The following is a 26,655-nucleotide window of genomic DNA, read 5'->3' on the forward strand; positions in this document are numbered from 1 at the left end:
GAAAGCTAAATCTAAAGTCACTAGCTCAGCATTTGTTACTTTGCAGTCTCTGTGCTGTTTGGCTATTACTCAATTTTCATTTAATTTACTGGTGTAAATACTTAGAGCAATATACTGTCTGTGCCTTAAAATGTAGTGATCTCTAAGGTGAGTTTAAAAACCTTTTCCTGACTGGTCAACTGTGTGCTGAATCTCAGAACCATTTTCAGTGGGTTCACATATGCTTCTTGCTTTCACTGCTGGATGGTAGGAAAAAAAGCTGTCACATTGGCATGTTTGTTGCTGTCTGTTTTGCTCGAAGGAGATGGAGGAGGGTATCCAGCTGCTAAATTCCTCACTACGTTTAAGCCAGAGCAGTCTAATGGTGGCGTTTGATCGGCTTCTCTCCAGTCTGTTGTTTTTCTGGGCGGATGCCGGCAACAGCTGCTGGAACCTGGAGCCGACTAAATGCTGCTTCCCACACTTGTTCACAGCCCATCCCAGCGAGTCCGGCCTGCTGCTGCCTGGTGAGTAAAGGGCAGGGGGGCAGCTGTGTCTGAGGGCAAAAGTCCAGCTCTCTCTGGTAGGTAATGACAGTGCTCACCCAGCCCCAACCTTCTTCTTCAGCCTGCGCTTTAGCAGCCAGAGACGGCTGGCAGTGATTGGAAAGGGATAGGTGGCTGCTTGCTCAGGAAATAGCCTGCAGTCTTAAACCCAGAGCTTTCCCTTGCAGGTGCCAAGTAGGGACTACTGTGATTAAGCATTTAGATGCTGAGCAGTCTGGGTGTGCCCTCAAGGTCTCATAAGAATAAAGCTCGCTGCATAGCATCTTCTGCTGAGTGCTGGCATCTTTGCTGCAATAGCATTTGTCCCTGGACTCTTCATTGACACTGATGATGTCTGAGACACCACAGTCCACCCCAAATGGTGCAAGCATTCTAGTTTGGGATTTTGTGTTAGCAGTGTGACTGTTGAAAGCAAGTGCTTATGCTTGCTTTGGCAGAAGTTGTGAATAAGCTAATACCCAGTCTTTTTTTTTTTCCCCAGTAGTGTAGGAAATTACTTCTGTTTTGATTAAAAAAAAAAAGTGAGTCTTGCTTTCCTTTTAGTATTCGTCTTTGTCTTGCTCACTGGATGCATACAGCAGCTTCTTTAGCAGCCATTTTCTTAAGCTCCATTGGGGAGAGGCTCCTGCCTTTTTGAACACTTCAGCTTTTTTTTTTTCCCCAAGTATCTTTATCTGTCCAATAGAAGGAGGAATTAATTTTATGGTTTCACCTTTAAAGGAAAGGAAGTAATATGTGTAGACAGGAATTTGCTTGTGTCAAATTAGTTTCTTCAGCATTTTAGGACTAACAGATTTTACCCTCTTTTCTATATCTTTTGTAGAGTTACTGCATTTTTAACTTGAATTGTAGAAATTAGACTGTTTAGTAATTTAATTCAATTGGCTGAATATAGTGGAAAGATTAATGTATTTTATCTGCACGCACACTTGATGTGGTTATTATCAAAAGCAGTTCTTGCATTTCAGTAAAATCTGTTTCCAGGAACATGTTCAACAGTTGATAAGGGGGTGAGGAGTGGACTTGCTTCTAAAGAAATTCGAAAATGGGGAAGCAAACTTGAAATTAGTGTATTGTAAGTGAAGTTTATTGTCAGAATTGTTTTTAACACATTATTTAATTGCTAGCCAACTAGTATTCTGGTAAGCAAGCAGACTTAGATTGGGATTGCTCTGTCCAGTTACATTTGAGTAGTAGAGTATGTAAGCCTGGAGTTGCGTTGGGGGCCACTGGTGCAAAGCGTTCTTGGTTTAAGGCTGATGTCAGAAGGCCAATTTTCCCCTGACTGCCTGCTTACAGTCATCCTGCTGCTTGTAGCATAATACAGGAAAATAGTGAGTCTACAATGCCAAAAGAGAATTGTGTAACATATACATAGATTTTGCAGGTCACATGCATTCTACTGGCTTCAGTTGATTTTAAAGCTCATTAATAGAAGACCAGTTAATTTATCTGGAAGTCAGATCGATCAAACTGTGCTGCTTATTTGCCTTTGATATTGTTGTGTTTCCATATGCATTACAGGGGAAGCTCTCAAAGATTTTTCTGGGTAATCATCATGACTGAGTGCCTGTCTGAAGTGCCTGTACATTAACTTTCACAGCATGGGAACAAATGGGAGGAACTGGAGGTCTGCATGCAGTTGCAGGTCTTGTTGGGATCATGCGTAGGTGGTAGGACAGCTTACAGGACTGCAGTGTTGCAGTGGATGAACACAGGCTCTTCGGGAAGAACCAGCTGGGGGAAGTTGTCCTTAATGTGGGAGAGCAGTGAGAGTGCATAGAGCTTTGCTGTGGAGCCACCTGTGAGCTTATAGATCAGGGTTAGCAGACGGGTTGAGGTGGGAAGTATTGGTATGTGTCTGCTACAAACCACCTGAACAGGAAGATGAGGCCTCCTCCAGCTAATTGGAAGGAGCCTCATATTCACAGGCCTTGGTCCTCATGAGAGAACGTAACCACCTGATACCTGCTGAAAGGACAAATCAGCAAAGCATGAGCAATCTAGGGGGCTTCTGGTACTCATTGATGACGAATTCCTGACCGATGCGATTGAGGAGCTGACAAGGAGATGCACTTCTGCTGGACTTCACATCTACAAACATGTGAGATGTGAAGGTCAGGGACAACCTTACCTGCAGTGACCATGGGATGACTGAATTCAGGATCTTCAGAGGAGGGAGCTGAGCAAATAGCAGGATCTTAACCCTGGACTTTGAGAGAGCAGGCTTTGACTTGTTCAGGGATCTACTTGGAAGAATTCCATGAGATAAGGCCCTAGAGAGAAGTCTAGGAGAGCTGATTATTTTTAAGGATGTGTAGTGTGTCATTGGCATATTTTCACATTAAAAGTTAAGCTTCATGTGAGAAAGAGAGGAAAGAAGGACAGCTAGTTACGGAAAAGGGGAGAACACCACCATGTGATTGTGGTTGTGTGCTTACAACCATTCATGAGTGTGTGCAATTCATTTTTAAGTCACAAAAAACCCTTTCTTCACAGAATCCTCCTTCAGGTTGTCACTTTGAGGTAGCCGTGCTTTCCTTGGTGTGTTATTTTCATGAAAGTAATACAAAACTCACCATCATCAGTCTCATGTGCAATGCAATAACAGTAATTTTGGCAAATACAATGCACTTGCGTTGTCAGGCTGAAGAGCTGATATATAAAAGCATGCAGAAGTACCAGGAAAGTCTCACTCAAGTTTTTCAGCTTGACAGAATGGAAGTTGTGCTGCTTTTTGTTATGTTTTTGAAGCAGAAGTGACAGGTTTATACAGGATTGGACTGCAATGTCAATACAGAAGTAGAAAAGAATTAACGAGGCTTTCCTCTAAATTTAGGGGTAGATATATAAAAGTAGATTGGTTTGCTGTTTGTTATACAGTTGCGAATAACCTAATTGCATAAAAATATCAAAGTATGTAAATGGTTGAATACTAAGAGAAAGAGCTCATTATGATTTCCTTTTCCTTTCGTTAACTCTTCCTGCAAACTGCTGAATGGCATAGGTGAGAAGGAATTTGCTTGGTGGAGTAAACTGCTTGTGATGTCCATTATCAAGCAAATTTTAGCAAGGTAGGGCAAGTACTGCCTGTTGTTAAGCAGTATGGCGTATTTGACTGACTTCCATTTGCATTTCAGAATTTATTTGGCAAAACAATGAAACCTTGCAAAATGTACACCTTGTTTTTTCAATCGTTATTGGTATACTTTTTTTCTACTTTTGCGTTACCAGATTTCATGTTGATGTCATTGCTAACCCTTCTGTAAGGGAAGGCTTGTGAGCTGCTAGAGAGAAATGTTAAGATTTTGTGGTTTTGTTTTGCTTGTAATGGTGTGTTTTAGGTTTTCTGGTGCTTTGGGTCAGGGAGGTTGAGGCATGTACTTGAAAGGAGAGGAAATTCACAGAGGATTGATTAAGAAATTGAAGGGATAATAGTACAAATATAAAGGATTGTAGGCTTCCCATTTTCAACAAAACTTGAGGAACTTTAATTTTTAAAATAAATTCCTTTTTGTGTTTTGGGTCAGTGATTTCTATTACTGGGAAGGTGGTGTTGGCAGTAGAAATAGCTTTTGACAAATGTAACTGAGTACCTGCCAGCACCAAGGAAGGGCTAGGAATGCTGTGAGGAAATGCAGCTCTGTAACTGTAGCTGCAGTGAGTGCTAACTGGCATTCCTTGTGCATTGGTATGTCATATGTAAATACTGCTCAGTCAGGTGAGTGTCTCTGAAGTCTACTCCTTTTAATGGAGAATTTAAACACAAGCTTGCATTCTGATTCTGTTTCACTGAACAGAAGAAAATGGTGGAAAGTGTTCTTTTACTAAGGCAGATATTTGAAATAATTCTTCTCTGTCAAATCCTTAATCTTATACTCTACACCTGATTTCAAGATCACTAATTCTGATTTATTTCAGCTAATTTATTAAAGGCACAAACAATGTCACTTTGTATTTCCAGGAAATGCCTCTCTCACTTGTTTCTGCAAAGTTGAGGTTTGTATTAGAATAATGTGATTAGGGGAATTTGGACTCTTCAGGAAAAGTGAGTTTGCAGTGATGTCTGTTAGCATTATTAAGAGTGCTGAGAACACTGAAGAATGAAGTAATGAAACAAACAAATCTGTGCAAAAAAACCCAAAAAAACAAGCGTCGTATTTTTGAGTGGGAGAATCGAGAAAAGCTTACAACCATTGCTGCTTACTCCTCAGGAAAGTGGTGAGGGCAGGTTCCAGCCAGCTAAGCTACGTATGCCCAGTGTGTGCATTATTACTTGTGATTAACATTATGCTTGGGCTTGTGAATTTAAGAAAGTAGGCCTATGGAAAAGTTTTCAGACATGATTGTTTAAAAGAAATATTGAAAAAATACTGTTAACAATAAAAAATAAATTAATAGCAAATTCCTAGTAAATGTCAATAACATGCAAGTACAATTCAAATAAAAGAAAACCAAGGTTTATCTGCATGTTTCCTGTTGTTCCTACTTCTCCCTACTTGTGTACATCTAAACATACATACATTTAGATGACATGAAAGAAAGTTTGATTATGACTTCAGTTGTAAAACTCAGTTACTGTCAGTACAGTCCTGCTATACTGTGCCGAGGGTCTATTCATGCCTGCGTGGAACAGGTATATAAATTAAAAATATGAACATAAATGTTTTAAACTGCAGAACACTTTTCATATGATTTGCAATTCTTAAAATAGATTGTACTCTGTAGTATATTAATACAATTCGTACATTATATGTAGTTACATACTGATGATGAATTTAATTCAAGTAATTTAAAAATGTAGAAATAGACCTAGTAGTTAAATATTAGTATTAGAAATCTTGCTCAGTTTTCATCTTAATAATTTTTATGTTCATAACTTTGTTAGTTTGAGCCACTAGTTTGCCTAAAATACAAGTCAATTCAAATTGTTTTGACTTTGTATAAATAAAGGGAACTGTATTGTCTGCAGTAGTCACTGAATACAGAGAAAGAACTAGTAAGTCTCAAACTTAGTTCAAACTTACTGCCTCTTTACTGTTGTGTATGTGATATAAAAGTATCCCTGTATCTCTGGTGCAGTACTAAATATAATATATGCATGCTGTTGGGAAACCCTGCAGAGCTGCTCATCCCTGCCATGTCTCCACTGCATAATACTATGAATACCTTTGCTTGCATACTTTGATTTGTTGGTCTTTTATCTGGTTTCCATGAATCTGTTGTATGCCAAGTATACCATTTACTTTTTTGTTACCAATGTTTGAATAGCAACATCAGAAATGCCTTTGTAAACTGTCAGTAACAATCTGAACAAAACATATAGTAAAAATAACAGTAAAGGTCTTTTCTGTACAAGAGAAAGTGATATAGTTTAACTTAGCAGAGAAAAGTAAGTGATGGGTTGTGACTTTTTTTATTTTATGCTATAACAGCTGATTCTCTTTCAAAGATAGAGAAATACATACTAAATATCATTGTTCTTGGTGTGTGTTTGGGCTGTCATTGTGACTTACAGGCATCCCTTTAAAGGTGAAGATATTCATATTGTAAATTACTAGAATTAGTGCTGACGTGTTACTGGGCCTGGCTGCTTCCAAAAAGTATGTTAGGACTTGTGTATCATCGTTTCTTTCCAATCTATATAGTCTCTGTACAGTTCAGAGTGTATACTTCTACAGTAACAACTATTGTTATTGCTAAGTATGTGAGGTTATCAATCTAGGAAGACATTTTTATCACAAATTTAAATAAATTTTCTTATAGAAGTATGCTGTTTGCTGTTTGTTTTTCATTTTTTTTAAGGTGAGATTACAGTGCAGACTGGAGATCTGTTGCCATGTAGGATTTGTGGAAGGACTTTCTTTCCAGCAGCACTGGTAAGTGGTATGAACACTGCTGGCTTTTAAATCAGGTAAGTTGATATGAGAGTTAAGCAATGGTCACTATAGCGAAATTATGTAGATCTAGATACTTGGTTTTCATGCAGGTTTTTTGTGGGATTTTTTTTCCCTAAATAATTACTGATTCCAGTTCTCAGTTTTGAACTTCCTTAGAAGGAGGTTAATTTTATTTCAGTATTGTATCACTTTCTGAAAATACTTGCTTCTAGAAGCATCTTCTCTAGGGTCACAGAATTATTGCTTACCTCTGCAGATGTAAGCCCTAGCATCATGCAGTCTTAGCTAGTAAATGAAGTGTTTTGTTTGCCATCTTTAAAGTACTGTGCTCACCAGTCTTAATAGAAATTGGTCTGTCCTGAAGTATGAAATGAATTTCAGGCAATTCTGATTTGTCTTGTCACTCAGTGCCAATGCTGCCTATCTACCGTCACATTTTTATTTGCAAGGAGAAAATACACATTCCCACTGTTTTTCTTCCTCATTGCCCAAGTTTTTCTGACCATGTGTATGCATTCGTGAATTCCTGTAGTTCTGTTCTAAAACTAATGGCTGGCATAAATATTTGAGCGAAAGCAGACTGATCTTTTTCAACAAGAGTTGGGCCCTGTTTGCTGATTGGGATACTGAGAAAGAGGGAAATAACATGTTAATAACTTACGGTTTTAGAACTATGTTCTGTATTCTCCTTTTATTTTTCTTCTGTTTTGTAGAAAAAGCATGGACCCATTTGCCAAAAAACTTCTGCCAAGAAAAGAAAGACATTTGATTCCAGCCGTCAGAGAGCAGAAGGAACTGACATTCCCACAGTAAAACCTCTTAAGCCACGAGTATGTTATAATTTACTCTGCATATGAACATTTTAGGCAAGCTATGTGTGCATTATAATATGGCTTATTTCTGCTGGCAATTTGGGATAATTAGATCGACTAGTATCTGGAAGACATCTAACTATAATACTGTGTACTGAAATAAGGCACGTACTTAGCTTGAAGTAAGAGCTTCAAACATATAAAGCTCTTTCTTTTTTGGCTTCTTAGCCAGAACCACCCAAAAAACCTTCCAACTGGAGACGAAAGCATGAGGAATTTATAGCAACTATACGAGCAGCCAAAGGACTTAATCTTAAAGACGGTGGAAAACTCCCTCCACCGCCTCCGCCATCGTATGACCCTGGTATGTAAAACAATAGAGTTATTTAGATATTTTTTTTAATTTAAACTTAGTTTTTAAACAAAATTAATCGGAAAGGAATTTGTTGGAATATAATATTCACAAGTTCTTGAAGATAACTGGTTGTCCCTATGCAGATGCTGGTTTGTGACTGAGTCTGGCCCACTAGCATCCTGTGTAGCTTTTAATGCCTGTGACTTTGTTGTTAATGCACTGAAAGGTGGTTTTGGCCAACTTGCAGCTTGCTACTGTCTTACAAACTACAGGCTGGACAAACACTTTTAACACTTTGTTTCAACACTTTTTCTGTGTGCAACACTGAAACTGCTCTGAAAGAGCAGACAACCTTTTAAATTAGCTGCCGCTGCTGGACACCCACAACAAATTTACCAATATTGTAGGAATGCACATTGACTACGTTCTTCAAATGTAGTCTTGTGAATTCAGCAATAAATGAGCATATATGCAGGCATGCATACACATGTGCAGTGTGTGCTCTGGTGTGTATGTGATCCTTCCTCATGGTGAGAGTACTTGCATTTTAGGTATGAGAAATGTGTAGGATTTGTATTAACAAAGGAGTAACAGTCCTTATTTTTGATAATAAAAGATCATCAAGTCCAACCATAACCTGTCCACTACTCAACCATGTCTCTAAGTACCTCATCTAGCCACCTTTTAAATACTCCAGGGATGGTGACTCCACCATTTCCCTGGGCAGCCTGTTCCAGTGCCTGATAACCCTTTCTGTGAAGGAATTTTTCCTAATCTCTAATCTTAACCTCCCCTGACACAACTTGAGGCCATTTCTTCTCATCCTATTGCTTGTTACTTGGGAGAAGAGACCAACCCTCACATTGCTACAACTTCCATTCAGGTGGTTGTGGAGGGCAATAAGGTCTCCCTTGAGCCACCTCTTCTCCAGGCTAAACCCCAGTTCCCTCAGCCACTGAGGACATACTCCAGCACCTCAATATCTTTTTTGTAGTGAGGGGCCAAAATTTAACCCCGTATTTAAGTGCAGCCTCACCAGTGCTGAGTACATTGGGACAATCACTTCCCTACTCCTGCTAGCCATGCAATTTCTGATAAAAGCCAGGATGCCATTAGCTGCCTTGACCACCTGGGCACACTGTTGGCTCATGTTCATTTGGCTGTCAGCCAGCACCCCCAGGTCCTTTTCTGCCTGGCAGCTTTCCAGCCACTCCTCCCCATACCTGTATCATTGCATGGGGTTGTTGTGACCCAGGTGCAGGACCTGGTACTTGGCCTTGTTAAACCTCATACAATTGACCTCAGCCCACTGATTCAGCCTATCCAGATCCCTTGTGTAGAGCCTTTCTACCCTTGATCAGATCAACACTCCCACCCAGCTTAGTGTCCTGTGCTAATGTCCTGTTCCAATGAGGTTGAACTTCCCCAGTCAGCAAGCACTGCTGACAGATGATGGAAAGGGGCTTGGTGAGCACTTCTGCCAGCTCTCTCAGTACCCGTGGGTGGATCCCATCCAGCCCCATACTTGTGCATATCTAATTGACACAGCAGGTCACTAACCATTTCCTCTTGGGTCATGGGAGCTTTGTTCTGCTCCCTGTCTTCTGGCTTAGGGGCTGGGTACCTGGAGTACAGTTGACCTTACTGTTAAAGGCTGAGGCAAAGAAGGCATTAAGTATCTCAGCCTTATCTTCATCCTTTGTCACTATGGTTCCCCCTGCATGCAGTAAAGGATAGAGATTCTCTTTGGCCCTTTTTTGTTGTTAATTAAAAAATGTTTCTATATTTATTTTATCTTTAATAGAATTAGCCAATTTAAGTTCTAGTTGGGCTTTTAATTTTCTCTCTGTGTAACCTTGCTTCATCCTTGTAGTCCTCCTAAGTTGCCTGCCCCTTTTTCCAAAGCTCATAGACTTTCTGCTTTTTTCTGAGATCCAGCCAAAGCTCTCTGTTCAGACAGGCTGTTTTTCTGCCCTGCTGGCTGATCTTTCAGCACATTGGGATGGCCTGCTCTTGCACCTCTGGGATTTTCTTGAAGACCATCCAGCCTTCTTGGGATCCTTTGCCCCTCAGGACTGCCTCCCAGAGGACTCTCAGTCAGCCTTCTAAACGGTCCAAAGTCTGTCCTCTGAAAGTCCAAGGTGGCAGTTCTGCTGACTCCCTCCTCATTTCTCCAGAAATCAAGAATTCTGTCACTTCATGATCGCTATGCCCCAGGCATCCTCCAGCCATCACATCACCCACAAGGCCTTCTCTGTTCACAAACAGCAGGTCTAACAGGGCACCTGAGTTGGTTGACTCACCAGTTGTGTCAGGAAGTTGTCATACACACTCCAGGAACCTCCTAGACTGTTTCCTTTCTACTGTATTGCATTTCCAGTAGACGTCTGGTAAGTTGAAGTCCACCACAAGAACAAGGGCTAGGTTCTTGGGTGCCTTCAGAACGGGTTGGATAAAGTGCTGAAGCAGTCTGATGTGAATGAGAAGGAAATACACTTTTTCAGTTCACTTCTTTGATGTGATAATAGGTTGGACAGTATACTTCTTCCTCTTGTCCTAAGACCTAAACCATTTGATCAGCTCAATGGCTACTGTTTTGAAAGATTGGGAAAAATGGAAAAAAATTACCTGTTTGCTTTTGCCTGTCTGTCTGTGGTCAAGTGAGGATGTTAGTGTTCTCTACCTTGTTTCTCTACGTGAAACATGTTAGTCCAGTATTAAAATTGTAATTGTGCATTCATAGTAAGAAGTGAATTCATATTATTCAGCATTCAGTACACTCTATCTTGAAATGTCATATAACCTTTAAAATAAAGTAAAACCAATAGCTAATGCTGTGGATAAGAAACAAAAGGCTCGACCATGGAAAAGATCACTAATCTAATTGTATAGATTCTGAACTACAAGCAGAAAAGCCCAAAACTAAATCTTAACTTGCCAGAGACAGATTTTGTTGTCTTTTGCTATTTGTATGGAAAAAGTTTTAATGGATTTTCATATCTTGAACAACTGAATTGTGGTTTTGATATTTTGTTGTTGTTGTTTAGCCTCTTCTCCACTTCCTTCCAGCTGATATCCCTGCCTCGTTCATATGCCCATCTGGCTACCTTCTCTGCTGAACAGCATCTCTCAAAGTGTTTCTGTTTTTGCTTAGGTTATTTGTGATCTTCAACCACTCTTCTCACTCTTACCAGTCAAACAAGAAACATCTTTTGTTCGTTTCCCCAACAATCTGTACATCATTGTCAGGTTCAAGAGGCCTTAATTTTCTCTGGGGTTGGGATTGGAGCTGGTCTTTAAAAAGACTTTTAAACACATTAATGTTAGGTTTTTCTGTTTTTAAGATTATATTCAGTGTCCGTATTGTCAGAGGAGATTTAATGAAAATGCAGCTGACAGACACATCAATTTCTGTAAAGAACAAGCAGCACGTATTACTAATAAGGGGAAATTGGCAGCTGATACCAAAGGGAAGCTTCCTACTCGAACACAGGTGAACTGCAACATTTTTATTAACTTGTAACTTGCATTCAACATCAAATAAAGTTTGTTAAAGAATATGTTGCTCTTAAATGGAATGACCAATTCTGTAATTTTATTATTTGTGCAGATATGGCAGCAGTTGCAAAGCCAAAACCAGTAATAAATATAGTTCAGATATGTGTGAAATGACAGGTCAGAGTAGCAGTGGCAAGTAGAGATGCAGTGTTCATAAAGAAAGCTGTATGTTTTTCTATGAAAGTCTTCTGAATTGAATTCAAGACTGTTCCTTAAGTGGACAAAAGCATGCGACTGCAGGACAACTGACAGCAGTATTTTGGCTAATTAGAGGCTTAGAGTAATTCAGGCATTTTACGTAAACAAATGAAGGATTAAGGTGTTTGTGTGTTTTCATTTGGTGCTAATACTTTTTTTTTTATTGAAGCTGTGGAGAGTTAAACAGTCACAAGCAGTTAGTGATTCTTGCACTGTATTCTGAATTAGTGCTGTGACTGGTGCAGAGCACACAGATCAAAATAAGATTTGAAAGACTGTAATGATCCTGCCCTTCAGTATTCTTTTTAAAATTAGCTGACCAAGAGGTGATAATGATAATCTCTTGAGAGAGTTGTGGAAAAAAAGGTGAGAAAAGCTTTAGATAATACACAACGATGTACAGTTAAACGAAAAATCCACTGAGTAAAGTTAGATTATCTTTCCGTATGTACAAGAAAGCAGACTAGCAGAAACCATTAGCATGATCCTGTACCAGAAACAGTTTACTTAGTAAGGTAATGATAGTCTGGTTTCTCACAGTACCCGAGATAACTACCTACTGTGTAATATAGATATTTTGATTTAATTGCTTAAATTTCTAGGTTGTATTTTGTTACAGTACAAACCTGCTGCAGTTAAGAAGACACCTTCTGTAGGATCAACACCACCATCATTGTCACGCTTACCACAGCCAAGTGGTGTTATCAAAACTCTTGTAGGTATGAAATGAGTGTTACAAATTTTCCATTTTCTTTCTAAATATTAGTTCTCAAACTATAAGGTAAAGGTAGTATAACTTTAATAGCTGGAAGGATTTCTGCATCATTGCCCAGTGATTTAAACTGATGAGTTGAAAAAATTCATAGGGAGAGCTCAGTATTACATGAGTGGATAAAGTGTCATCTGTTTTTCCTAATACAATTTTTTTATCAATGTTTTTTGTGACCTCATTTTTTTGATTTACACATGTAATGACTGTGTACTTTATTAGTGAAATTGGTATAGTGGTTTGCAAAAACTCATTTAAAATAAATTAGAAGGGGCACTGATTTATCCAACAAGACTCTTGAGCACAGATTCTCTTGCGTTTTGTATATTGGATCAAATTTAGTTATTTTCTGAATTGAACTTGCAAAATCATTCTATGAAGTAGAGCATAATTGTAGCTGATACCGATCTTTCACCTGAGATTAGTCTGTAACTAATTTGTATGCTGAATATGGTCATGAATTGGTAAAAATACATAGTGAAGCCATGCATATTATAATTATGCAAACAGTGGTCTTATTCTGATTTCATATCTTATCAGATATCAAATGTTCTCTTTGTACATAGTTTGACATTCTAGACTTCTTTCTTAATTTCTTTCTGAAGAAAGTAATTGAGATCCAATGGTTTTCAGTAGAATAGAACATTTAGTCTCAGTTGCATGTTTTCTGTAAATTTCTAGAAACATACTTGCTTTTTTCCTGGTATCTTGATGCTTATTCCTATCTTGATATTGCTAAAACTCTTGTTTTGAATTTTATTATTAAATATATATATATAATAAATTGTATCATTTCAACAGCAAATTCTTATGTTTTCCTATTTCCGTGCTTGCTTTCAACTGCAAGGTGCCTCTTCAAATAAAGCACTATCTTCTTCTGGATCCGGTGGGAGCAAAATTCAGACATTATCGCCAGCTCATAAAAACTCACTGGGAATGGTGAACCCACAAGCAGGGTAAGTTTCCAGTTAATGTTGTCTTTTATGCTTTATTTCATATTTATGTTGTGCTGGTTCTAGAAGTCTCTGTGATCTGTTTAATTTGCTTTTTTTCTTTTTCATCCTTTATTTATGAACACATTGGTTAAGGACTATTTAAGTAGGCAAAGATGCATTTATAAAGTTAAAATAACAGCAAATGAGGTAAAGTGATAAAAAGTCATTGCACTCTGTTTCAAAGAAGAAATGCATGGAAAGGACTGAAGTTTTTGAGGAGCACCAAGCAGCACTGAGAGAAAACAAAAAATACAGCAGTGATTGCAGTTATATTATCAGTGATTGAAGATTACTTATTCCTATAAAAATAAGTATCAGGTTGGACAAAGGCTGTATAAGGTGGAGAAAAACAATGGCTTAAGTTTATGAGGAAGAAAAACGACATTCTGAAAGAACTCATGGGGTTGGATAGATGTATTAATCACAGCTCTGTCGTGCTTCCCTCTTAACACCACGTCGCATGAGGATGCAGTTCTGTCCCTCTTTGCTCTACCTGCTCATACTGAGTCTTTCAGACACAGACCAGAGGCAGTGTCTGTGAGGTTGTCAGAAAATACTTAAAAAATTATTCCCTGCCCAGTGTCGTAGTAGTCTTTGGTGTACAGGTCAGCTTCACTATTGTTTGTAAGCATGTATGCTTTGACTGTCAAAAAATCCCACCCTCTGTTATTCACTGACTGATTTTTATATCTCATTTCTCCATTTTCAGAAGTTGAATTAACACCTACTGATGAGTAGCAAACATATAGCTCTACAAACCACAGTAAAAAAGTCAGCTGAGATAATTTGAGGGCGTATTTCTGACCCCAATGGCGAATCCCAGCTACCTGGAAAAAGCTTTTTCCTGTTGATAAAAGTTTCTAGTTGCAGTATGTGTTGATTTGTGAGGGGGCACAGGTTTTGGTCTTCACTTCTTAAGGAAGTTCTATTTAATTTTATGAATCAGTTCCTCACTGGACTTACTACTTTGTAGTCTTCCATTTCCTCTTCTGAAACTTGGAGGAAGAATTGTGACGTGACCAAGCCAAATAGCAGTTAATATATGGAGAGGTGTTTGCACGGGTTCTTTCTGTTCATACATGCTGTTAACCACAACTTGATGACTTCTGGTTGGCATAGCTTTTGGATAATGATCTTTGCTGAGAGGCAGTGAATGTTAGCTTGGCTCAGAACCTCCCTTAATTGCCTACGGAATTTCCTGGTTTTGAGAGTACAGATGTGATGAGTGTGTTTCTGCCTGCAGTCCTTCTCACTTCTGTGATTGAAAAAACCATCTATTCTCATCCTTATGATTTCTTGCTGGTCATACTAATCATTCTTCTTACAAATGGCTGTTACATGTGTCTGCTTCTGTGTTCTACCTGAGACCTAGCAATTCTTTCTTTTTCTTTTGGCTGCTTTGCATTCTCTTCTGAGAACAAGTTTCCTGGGAGATACAGGTGTAGAAGCAATTACAACATGGAAGAGTTAGGTGCCTCAGATTGGTTACTAGTGACAATTTTGGCCTTTATCTTCTCAGCCTTAGTATTGGGAAGTGACGAGGAAATACATGGAGTTCTGTTGAAACACTTACAAAATTACAGCAGAGCAGAGACTGAGACACTAACATACTCTAAGTCAGGGAGTGAGAATTTAACCAGTAAAATGACAAGCCATAGCATGAGATCTGGGATTCTGTTGCACCTAAATCAGGCAGAGCTCACGCTGTAAGATGTCATGCTCTTTCTTCTGAGTTGTAAGCGAACTGGTTTGCTGAGCACAGTGCTGCACATGCACTGTTTTAAGGACAGTCTTTCAAATGGAATGTTAAGAGATCACGTGATTATTTTTTGTCCTTTTATTTTTCTTGGCAAATAAATATGTAAGAGCCTACACACTTTTTTTTGACCAGGTTAAATTCCAGTTTTTGCTGTAAGAAACAAGATCCTGCAGTTTGCCCTAGGACAAATTGTATTTTTGTTTTGTTTTTATTATTTACGTATTAGTTAAGCGAAACCTCAATTTTTGTCTAGATTGTTGTAATTCCAGATTTGGCAGAGAGGTAATGAGGGTTAATAGAATTATAATTATATTGTGCAATTATCAAGGATAAATTATATGTATATTGGAGGGGGGCAATTTGATCAGACACTGCTGCTTTCTGTAAAATCGTCCTGCCTGTTCTCTGTAATGGTTATGTGAAGGAACAAGAAACGACTGTCTGCTGGCTATTGTGACAGCCAGAAGAAGTGTAGTTTCCCTCTTGCTCTTTAGGTGGCACTCTTGAACTGCTGCCTGGAACGGTTGTGACAGGCACTTGAAGCTGTTTCTGCATTTGTGTTAAAGGTGAAGGTTAAAGCAAACTGGGTCTCTAAGGTGTTTAATTCTGTAAAGGAAAGATTCTTCAATATTGAATTGGAGAGTTGAATTGAATTCTTCAGTAAGAACTCAAGAAGAAGAATTTTTCAATGAGAATTCAATTGAATTCAACTTCAATATTGCAGTATAATTTTTTTAATGTAATGAACTCCCTTATTTTAAGTAAATTTTGCTATACTGTTTCTTTTTAAATTAAAATTTCCTTTTTTGCTCCCACATAAAGGACTACTGAGAGAGTACACCATAGCATCAACATAAGCTAGGTTAGCGTTAGTGAGGCTTACTTCGTACATGTAGATCAAGATGCATCAGCTGAATTCAGCTGCGAGAGTTTTCTTTTTCTGCCTGGACAGAGTAAGAGCACAGCCAGTTATAAGTGTTAATGGAAGTGTAGCATCATTTCTGAGCCCTAGAGAAGCAAGTGAGAATGCAAGAGCAGCGTGTGACTCTGTATTGTAGACAGTAGGAAACCTGCATTCACTTGCACGAAAATAGGATTTCACCTTTTTGATGCTGAAGAACTGGGAAAAGGAAAATTAATTCTACATAAATTGTAGTTAGGCTTATATTTTGATAGTGAATCATGTTAAGATCCTAAATTTGATACATATTTTGTAAGAGTACAGAGTTTAGCATTGTCTAACATTTCTTGAGGGACAGGGAAGTTCTACTAAGCTGTCAGATGTAATCAGATCTTCAGGAGAAAAAAAATGGGTGGGTGGTTCTTCTTATCCTAAGGCTAAGCAAAAAGGCAAACTCCACCCACACATGTACTGTTTTGCCTAGCAGAGCTTGACACCGCTGTTTGTGGCCAGCCAGGGATATTTTGCATGTACAGATTAATTGGCTGTGCATGCTTCATTTATGAACAGTTTGGGGTTTTTTACTGGGACTTTGAAAAAATCACATAATTTTCCTTATGGCAAATGAACCCTTAGAAGTTCCTTTGTAATTTTTAATTTATTTTGGTGATAAAATGTACTGTGTAATGTTCAGCTAATCAAAATTATACATCCTGGGAATCATGTCTGTTAGTGACACATCCAGTACTGTCTTACAGATGAAATGCGGTGCAAATGGCACACATAACCAGTATTAGTAAATTTTAATTTCTGCTTAAATATTTGCCATACAGCGTGTGTAGCATTTTAAAATGTTTTATATTTTTAAAATAGCTTCTTCCTTTCATTGAGACTTGCACAGCTTTGTTCAGTGAAGTCAAGGTAAATAAGTTGACTTAGTGGTCTTTGCATTTCAGAAGATTTTTACAATTGTGCTTTCTTCATAGTACATGAAAGGGTTGTCAGCTTTGGGGTCATTTTAGTTTAAATGCGTTGAAGAATACTGTAGTTCTTTATTCTGGCAGTCTTGTGGCTGCTTCTAGATAGTTGTCTTTGGTGTTCTGTGCTATAGGTTCCTGGACTTCACAGATTATGTTGATAAATTGTTCAGAAAAGAGCTAAGAAAGTCATGGTAAGTTGTAGTATGTGTCAAAGACCTCAGTCTTGCTTCTCAGTCCTTGGGAAATACGTGTAGACTGTGTATTTGGTTAAACAGGAATTGATTAAGCATTTTCTGAGTGAGTTAGTTTGAACTAGAACATCTGTTTGGGAGGAGGAGTGGGAAGAGGAACTCTAGGGGAGCTTATTTTACAGCCTGCATTATTTGGGGCTAAATTGTCAAGACTAAAATCTCAGTGTTCCCTGCTGACTTCATAATGAATTACTATCATTTAGCATTGCTGAATTTCTGTTCCTTACTGAGAGATTTCCTTTAATGCTTCAGAGATGTAATGTGGATTGCAGGGTTCCCACCAGAAGCTTCCCAAAATGCAAATTATGTTGCCAACTTTCTAGATTCTGAGCCTTTTAATACGATGTTATTGTAGAAGTATGAAAAGTAGTATGATATGGGAGTTGGAGTCACAGAAGAACTTTTTATAAGTATACTTATATTCACGTATAAAGTTATATTGAAAAGAATATGCTTCTATGACAGCAATTAGCTGTTTAGTAATTTTCCTGGCATCGTAGTTCATTAAGATTGTATGACAAGAATCAGAAAACTGCACAGTAGTTTTAAGAAATTATTTCTCTCTGTGTGAGGATGGGTTTTGTTTGTTTTGCTTGTTTGTTGTTTACTTATGAATTCCCTTTATGGATGGGAAGCTTGCAGAAGAGATGTTTCCATCAATTTTGCTTGCTTAGTTTCTTTATAGTTCTTTAGTTTCAGAAAGTTCAATAAAAATACTCTTTTAACCCTTAACTGGAAAATGGTGACACTTAAGTTACTAGGGTTTTTATGAGAATAAGAAATTTCTGTTAGATTATTGAGATGGGGATGGAGATATAGTGGACTTTTTGCAGATTTTACTATATCATTTAAGATCATAGAAATGCAAAAATTTATTAGAAAAAATGGGTCTTCAAGTATAAGTTGTTTTCTCAAAAGCTACAGTTCTTATGATGATGAGTGGGAGGTAGAAATGGCGTGTTGTATTTTTTATGTAATTAATTTGTTAAAAAACGGGGGTTTGATTTATTTTTTTTTTGTTTGGGGAAGTTATCCATAATAGTAAAAGAAGTGTGAAGTATTGCCTGTGTGCATAGTGCTGTCTATTGTGAGTGGGTTTTTTACGAAGTTGTTTTTCTTTCAGAGTTTCCTCTGTTCTTTTCTCATCTTAATAAAAGAAAAGAGAATGGAAAGCATCTTATTCTCTCTGGGCACAATGTTCAGCCTTTACCAAATAAGAAATGGGAAAAATAAAAAAAATTTCCTCCTTGCTAATTTTAAAGGAAGCTTGTACTTATATCTCTGTTAATTATGAGCCCCCTTTTCTAGGTGTGATAAATTTGACATTATAAAAGCTATTCTTAAAAAAAGCCAAATGCGAGTGTGTTGTTATACAGATTGTGAGGATAACTTTTTTGTTTTTTATATATATGTATATATTTATGCACGCTGGAAGCATAATGCAAATGTAAGTCTATGAAATCCTCCTCTCTAAAGTAAGAACAACCCTTTGGTTTGCTGGATTATTAAATCCTGATTTGTACATATTTTTTTTTTGTTTTAGTCAATGGGAAATCTTTGGGAATATAAATATTTAATTATGAGTACTTTAATATTTTTTTTGCAGTAACTTAAATAGCAATATAGCAGTCTCCTTATGGGTACCCCTTTATATATTTTAGTAGTAAGATGGACAAGTTAGGCCCACCCCTGCGAACTGGAAGAGATGTGCAAAGGTTTTATGGCACTGATACAAAAACAGACAGTACCATCAAAAGACCAAATGAGTTGTTGCCTATAAAGAAGTAAGTATTACAAATCACCGTGGTTCATCTGTTTTGCAGAAATGTTTCTCCAGATCACTGGAATAGTTGTGACTTTGACAGACATCTGCTGCTCAGGATGTCTTCAATATAAATGCTGTGGGAGAAGGGTAAATAGTACAATTAGTATAAGTATTTGTTTCGTGCAAAGTAAACAGCTTCACAGTAAGACAGGAAAGTTGAAGACTTTTCTCAGATTTGATTTCTTCCGTCACTGACCACTTATGGACTAAGAGTAATGAACGTCTGTCTTTGTAACCCTGAGAAAACTGAATTTGCATGATGCAAAGCTGTAGTAGTCATTTAAGGTTGATAACTGTACAAATATCTGCCTTACAGGCAAGTGTTCTATGACAAAGTAATTTTATTCTCTTATCCATCTCCTGTATGATAGCTGTTCTGGTCCAAGAGCGTAAGAAATGCAGACTTTGTAATGAGAGATATCTTATATTAACTCCAACTTATCTCATGTAAAGACTTCTGAATATTCAGCAAGTTTAAGATCTAAATTTGGAAGAAACAATATTCTAATATTTTTAAAAGAGAATAGATACTATATTGTAGTATTTGATATAATTTGGAAGATGCCAAATTCAATCAGGCTGATTCTTCATAAACAATACCTTAAAGCATATTGCAAAAGAGAAATTAGTAATGAATTATGTGGCACATACATGGAATGTAGTGCTTTAAATAGTAAACATGTTTCTCAGGCTGTTAACGCTGTTTTAGTGTTGTAACTGAAGTTGAAGTATCTTTGAGAAGGGTCCATAGTACTTGAACTTCTATTTCAAGAAGGAAAAGGAATGAAGAGGTAGGGGGAGGTCTTTTTCAACAGATTTTTTTTTTTTGGTTGCTGTTCCTTTGCATAGAATCATAGAATGTGTTGGATTGGAAGGGACCTTTAAAGGTCATCCAGTCCAACCCCCCTGCAGTGAGCAGGGACACCTTTAACTAGATCTGGTTGCTCACAGCCCCATCGAGCCTGACTTTGAACATCTCTAGGGATGAAGCCTCTACCACCTCACTGAGCAGCCTGTTCCAGCATTTCACCACCCTCGTACTAAAGAACTTCTTCCTAATGTCTAATCCAAATCTGCCTTCCTCTAGTTTAAAACCCTTATCGCTACATGTCTTTGTAAACAGTCCCTCCCCAGCTTGCTTTTAAGCCCTCTTCAGGTACGGGAAGGTCACTGTTAAGGTCTCCCTGGAGCCTTCTCTTCTCCAGGCTGAACAACTCCAACTCTCTCAGCCTGTCTTTGTAGAAGAGATGCTCCAACCCCCTGATGATTTTTGTGGTCCCCTCTGGACCTCCTCCAACAGTTCCATGTCTTTGTGTTAAAAGGAATGAAGAGGTAGGGGGAGGGCTTTTTCAACAGATTTTTTTTTTTTGGTTGCTGTTCCTTTGCATAGAATCATAGAATGTGTTGGATTGGAAGGGACCTTTAAAGGTCATCCAGTCCAACCCCCCTGCAGTGAGCAGGGACACCTTTAACTAGATCTGGTTGCTCACAGCCCCATCGAGCCTGACTTTGAACATCTCTAGGGATGAAGCCTCTACCACCTCACTGAGCAGCCTGTTCCAGCATTTCACCACCCTCGTACTAAAGAACTTCTTCCTAATGTCTAATCCAAATCTGCCTTCCTCTAGTTTAAAACCCTTATCGCTACATGTCTTTGTAAACAGTCCCTCCCCAGCTTGCTTTTAAGCCCTCTTCAGGTACGGGAAGGTCACTGTTAAGGTCTCCCTGGAGCCTTCTCTTCTCCAGGCTGAACAACTCCAACTCTCTCAGCCTGTCTTTGTAGAAGAGATGCTCCAACCCCCTGATGATTTTTGTGGTCCCCTCTGGACCTCCTCCAACAGTTCCATGTCTTTGTGTTGAGGACTCCAGAGCTGGACACAGTACTTAAGGTGAGGTCTCACTAGAGCAGAGTAGAAGGACAGAATCACCTCCCTCAATCTGCTGGCCACGTTTCTTTATGGTGATTAGAACTTGGTTAGAGCTATAAATCCTGTGAATCATCAAGAATTAGGTCAGTCTTTCGTTTTATGATACATTACTAAGATACTGAAAATTGGCTGTTACTAAACGTGCTTACAATAGCCTCTATCCATAGAGCAGTGATTTGGTTTTTCTCCTTGAGGGAACTTCTTTAAGAGTATAGGCGGTACTTGTGCTTTTCATAGCATCACTGTTCTAATTCATATGTCCACTGGGTTCGTTAATGACATCTACCTTCCTTGCAGGAAGTTATTCAGTATGTTACGTGCCAGCAGCAGTGGACAAACATTAATAACTACTAACTATTGTTAAATTCCACATAGCGATGTGGTTGGTTACAATTTATGGCAAAGGCTTCTGGACTTTGGCATGCATGCCATTAGTCATAAGGAACTCATAATTTTGCACAGAACTATGAGCTGTTGTGGGTGACAAAGATAGCTATCGAGAATAGCTGAAAGCGCCCTGTCTAGGAAGCAAGCTCACATTTCAGTGTTTTATAGCAATATTCAACCAAACTGTCAATGCATAAATAGAAAAAAGGCAAGCTGCTTTTACAAACTTCTTTGTTTTTCATTTTGCAAGCACAAATATTTCAACTAAATGTACAACATGAGCTACTTTGGGAAGGGAGGTCCCCTTCAATCTTTTTTTTTTTTTTTTTAAGTTGAGAGTGGATAATAAATGTCTTTAAAAGGTATATCCAGATTTTAAGAGTCCAAGGTGGCATTGGTACACAGCCTCATCTTCTGTCAGGCTCCATTAATACTTTGTGCGATACAACATAGAACAGGGATTTATATACCTTTGCAAAAATAAAAAAACAAGCCCAAAAATTCCAGCCAAACAGATAAGAACAACAGAACAATTGTTGTTGAACAGAATGGACAAGTAGATAGAAGCAGCAGAAGTTGGACAGATGGGAAGAGACCAAGCTGTGTTGACAGAAGCTGAGATAATCAAGAATGTCTGACTTTGTTGGAAGATATCTGTCTCTATAGATCAGATTGCAACTTAAGGATGCAATTTCAAGATTTGTCATCAAATATACATGAAACCTGATGCTAATGATGTGTCTGTTTTTGGGATGAATAAAGCTGTAGACAGAGACAGCCTGCTACTTCTGTTGATTTACCCATCTAATTGGCAGAAATCATTGCAGTTAATTATAAGACTTGTACTAAAGTTGCTAGTCAAAATACAGGAAAAAAATCACCTATATTTTTCGAAAACTAGTTGGGAAAAAATCTACAGATATAATGCAGAAAGCTGTGTTTAAACATTTCAGAATTAAGATGTCCTATTAACGCTTTAATGAATGATGTTTAATTTGTTCATGGGACTCTGCCTCCCTCAATAGACACGGTGAGCAGTGCACTTCCAAAATGGCTTTTCAATATATTTTTTTCCTAGTTGTATCAGTGGTCTGTATGTTGTATTAGAGATTACAAATAATGTTTTTTAGACACTGATTTCTAGGAAATTTCTCTAGCATACACCTATTATTAAAGCATCAGGTGAATATTAGAGCACTTGGTTGGATGAGGGTATATTATATGTATTTTACAGAAATGAGTAGTTGAAATACAGAAAAAAATAGTAGACAATATTAATATCCTTCATAATAATTTCTTTCAAATATCTAGGACTGCTAGCATTATGTTGGGGAAAAAAAAAAAAAAAAGATTGATTCAAAGTATACCCTGAAGAAACTTCAGTTTAAGAAATTAATGCTTTTAGTTTTCTCTGGATTTTCAACTTGGGACCAACATACTACTTTTTCAAAACTAAGTCAGTAATACTTTTGAAAAATTTGTTTTAAATTACTTGGGGTTCTCTAAACTGGAATTGAGACACAATTCTATTGTTTGCATCATAGTCTGATCAACCCTGATCCGGGATGATCCAAACCATTTCTGTGTCTGCAGCTGAATTTTTCTTGATATGCTTTTCTAGCTTCCATGCCAATTAAAGTTACAGTCCAGTATGTTTTTTTCACTATTGAACTCTAATGGATTTTACTCCATTAGGAGTAAAAGGAAAGGTCTCTCTTCAATGTAAAATGAGATGGGAGAAACGACACAAGGTAGTGTTCAGCCTCTGCACCGTTGTACATATTTGTTGCAGTGTATTTTGAGTTATGCTTAGAAATTTCATCCTGGATTTCTGTAACTTTTGAAGAACTGACATAGCTTGTAATAGATTTTAATTCTGATATAACTTACATAGTGCTTTTCAGTCTGCACAGCATTTTTTAAAATAAAACCATCTTTAGAATGTCCTTCCTAAATAAGTGGGCAGACAGGAAAATTAAGGGAGAAGGTTGGTGTTCTGTTTGCCCAGTGAGCCAGAATCTCTGATGGTTCCAGTTTGCCTGTTGCACATAGAAGCCATTCTTGTTAAACTTCAATACTTTTGGATAGGATTTCACTTGATTTAATTTTAAATTTAGTTCCTAATTTCCACTTCTGTGCTTAATCATTTGATCATTTTTTCACTGAAGTGTTTAAGTGATGAAAGTAGCTGAAAAGCCATCTTTAGCCTACCCTCATAACATGAAGGAAGAAATGTTTTATGCAACATGTCTAAAATTCAGGAGTTATTACATTGTTCCTCAGTTGTGTAAGTGTTGACTTGAATGGATTTCCTAATATATACTTTGAAAACCAAACCAAGACTGAGTTGTTTAAAATACTGAAAGGAACAGTTAGGTTCTCCTGAGGGGAAGAAAAAAAAAATCACTTCTATGTTTTTGTTGCTTATTAGGCTCTTGGTGACTAATTTTTTAAATTGTTTTAATTTTTTTTAATGTCCATGAGCCAGTCCCAACTTAAATTTAATTTATACATCGGTGTTCAAGAATGAGAACAGCAGAACTTGGTGAGTCATGCACAAGATGTCATAGTCACTGAAGTCTTTCTAAAGAAGAAGAAATCTTGGTGAATGGTAATTCTTTTAAGCAATAACGGAAAATTCTGTCCTTGGTCACTGATGATAAAAGGATGCCCCTTCCTATCTCTTTTCTTAGCACTACTCAGATTTTTTCAGGGCATTCTGATTTTTCTCTACTGGTCAAACAAGCAGTGAGATGTTCTGTATGTTCAGGGTGTGCTATTCATTGCATACTGGCTTCTCATAAAACTCATGAGTTTTTGGAAAAGCAGCTTTCACAGATATGTGGCAATACTGTTGAAGCCAACTTTAAGAACACTGTGACAGGCTAGAAAAAAAATTGGGCCCTAATGCCTGCCTGGGTAGACTTTCTTTCCTCTCCTCCTTCTGTTTATATTTATAAATATAATATTTATGCTTTGAAGAAAGAGGATGTACTGCATTATTCAAGAAGTACACATCCAAAATAAAGTCTGTGGTTATGAAATGAGTCACAAGACTTCTTTTTCTTTGTATTTGTCACCAAGTATTGAGAACATGGTATTCTTACTACATTTTTTTTAAACTACTACGACCTGCAGCGAGCTGCTCTCTATTTCTCTTAAAGCCCTGCCAGTCCTAAAAGTGACTTGTAGTCTGTCAAGGTAGACATTAGAACGTACTAAACAATCAGCAGTGCAGGATCTACCTGTATTTTGATTTGATAGCAAGTGAAACGTGAACATGAACTGTTCCACTGAGCTTCTCATTGTAAGATTCAAGTCGCATTCAGTCCAAACCATGCAATTTCATGCCAAAGCTCTTCTGTCTGCTTTTGGCAGGAAATAAGTTGTATTTTTAATAGAATTAGTTTATCTTTAAATTGTTGAACTAATTTTTTTATAACACTTGTAAATATTCTTGTAAATTATTGTATGTACTTCTGTGTGAATATAATTACTCAGATATTTATTCTGTTTTAGAGGTGCAGCAAAAACACGGACATCAACCCCTCCTAGTGTGTCAAGAACTATGAGCACGGGCGCTCTAACAAACAAAAGAAAAACTAGCAATTCAGACATTTACTCAAGGTAACCTCAAACTTTGTGGATTTTGTCAGCAATAGAATCTTCATTAAGAGGGCGTACTTATTACAAAAGAATTTGGGGAAAATATTGTTCTCTGTATTTAATAACCTATGGCCAGTGTTATTTGGCACGTTTAAAATACTGAATATATTTTGCATATTTATCATTTAACAGAATACCTTTGTCATCAGCTGTCTCAGGTATATGCACAGAAGACAATGTTAGAAATGTCAACAACCTCTTAGGAGCTGTTGAAAAAAATTAGTGAATGGTCTTTCAAATGGGAAGTGAATGGTTCGGTTGAAATTGAACAATATTTGCGTGCTAAGCACAGAAATTGTCTGTTTTCTGCCCTTTTTAAAGGGTAGCATAAAAATTGTCTTGCTGTTTTAGTCTTCCTTGTTTTGACAAGTTAAGTTTTAAGTTTTCCAACACTCTAGTTAATTTAACTAGTGAATCAGGTATTTGATCCTGCTCCTAAAATGTTGGCATTTTTTTGTTTCCATGCAAAGTTGAGTATCTGGAGAGAAGTAGGGGAGTCTGGGTAGAGTTATAAGGTTTATCACTGTAAATAAATGGGCAGTGAAAGCATGAAAATGACACTAACACTAGCAGTAATTCACTGCAAGGGTTAGAAAAATTTTGCATCAAGTTATACTGAACTGAGTTACAGAGAATGTTCTTTATCTGGGGATTTTCAGGTCTGACGGTAAAATAGGGTATGACAGTGGAGACTGCCCACCCTCAGTCAATGGAGGAAATTCAAAAAGCAGTGAAGGAAATTCAGCTGTGCAGTTATCAAAGTTCTGCCATGAATGTGGAACAAGGTATCCAGTGGAATGGGCGAAGTTTTGCTGTGAGTGTGGAATTCGAAGAATGGTTGTGTGAACACATTCTTAAAAGCAAAAAGAAAATGAGAAATCAGAAACATGGGCTATGTACTGCTGCATGGAAAGCTAGGGCACTACTTCCAGCTAGACTTCATGCTGCAAACATGTTGAAACATCATATTGTAATTTTCTGAGTGCAATCTTCTGGTTACGCAGTTATTTATAAACAAGTATATATAGTGTATATAAAAATAGCAGGTTCCTAAAATTGTGCCATTCAAGAAAATGCTCTTTAATCTCTGTTGGAAATATTTAAAATTAAGGTAAAAGTGTGTTAAGTAATTTAGGTAGCAGAAGTGGTTCAATGTTATTTTTCTTGTAAATCCTGCTAGATTAAGGATTATTTAAATCACTTATGTAGGATAATACGCATCCGTAGGGAACTAGCCTTGAAGAACTTGGGCTCCAAAAGTTTCTCTGTGGAGGCGTTACCTTCATATGTGACAGTCAGTTATATGCTCAAAAGCAGCATGAGAAACTCCTTATAAATTCCTAGTTAAAAGTTTTAAAAGTCTGGATCCCTTTAAACTCTTTAACAGTAGTAGTCTAATTAGACTTTCCAGTTTCTAGGACTTTTTGAAGAATCAAAGTGGAAAAAACTACCTGAGAATACTGTTAACATGTAAGAACAGCAAGGTTTTTCTGTGTCTTTCTATGTTCTGTTTTCCAATAAGAACATGTTAATATTTTCATGTATTTAGAAGGACAAATACGGTATCATCATTTTATTAAGTTCTTTTTGTTCAGAAATACATGCCTTCCTCCTCCTGTGCTCCACCGTGACTAGCATCTCTAGAATTTTTGTGGTTTTTGTCTCTCAAAGTTTCCAAAGGTTCCACTTTTTTTTTCCTCTTCCCTCATTTCCTGAAGGAGAAAAGTCTATGTTTATTCTACCTAAATGTGGAACTCTTATTTGAAAACAGCCTTCTTGATGTATCCGGTACAAAAAAGAGTTCCATAAAATTGTAGGTTATTAGA

At 37.5% G+C, this 26,655-nt stretch overlaps 1 protein-coding gene across 1 annotated transcript; it reads left to right on the plus strand.

Annotated features, from left to right (window-relative positions):
* The first annotated feature begins 304 nt into the window (after positions 1-304).
* Positions 305-25,675, plus strand: ZC2HC1A (zinc finger, C2HC-type containing 1A). The gene is made up of 10 exons (XM_010187685.1): positions 305-314; positions 6,375-6,424; positions 7,159-7,275; positions 7,486-7,621; positions 10,957-11,105; positions 11,988-12,087; positions 12,985-13,093; positions 18,688-18,807; positions 24,683-24,790; positions 25,489-25,675. The coding sequence occupies exons 1-10, from the start codon at positions 305-307 to the stop codon at positions 25,673-25,675; spliced, it is 1,086 nt and encodes a 361-aa protein (XP_010185987.1).
* The last annotated feature ends 980 nt before the right edge of the window (positions 25,676-26,655 follow it).

This window comes from Mesitornis unicolor, unplaced genomic scaffold (assembly GCF_000695765.1).
Source record: "Mesitornis unicolor isolate BGI_N332 unplaced genomic scaffold, ASM69576v1 scaffold3477, whole genome shotgun sequence".
Taxonomy (NCBI): Eukaryota; Metazoa; Chordata; class Aves; order Mesitornithiformes; family Mesitornithidae; genus Mesitornis; species Mesitornis unicolor.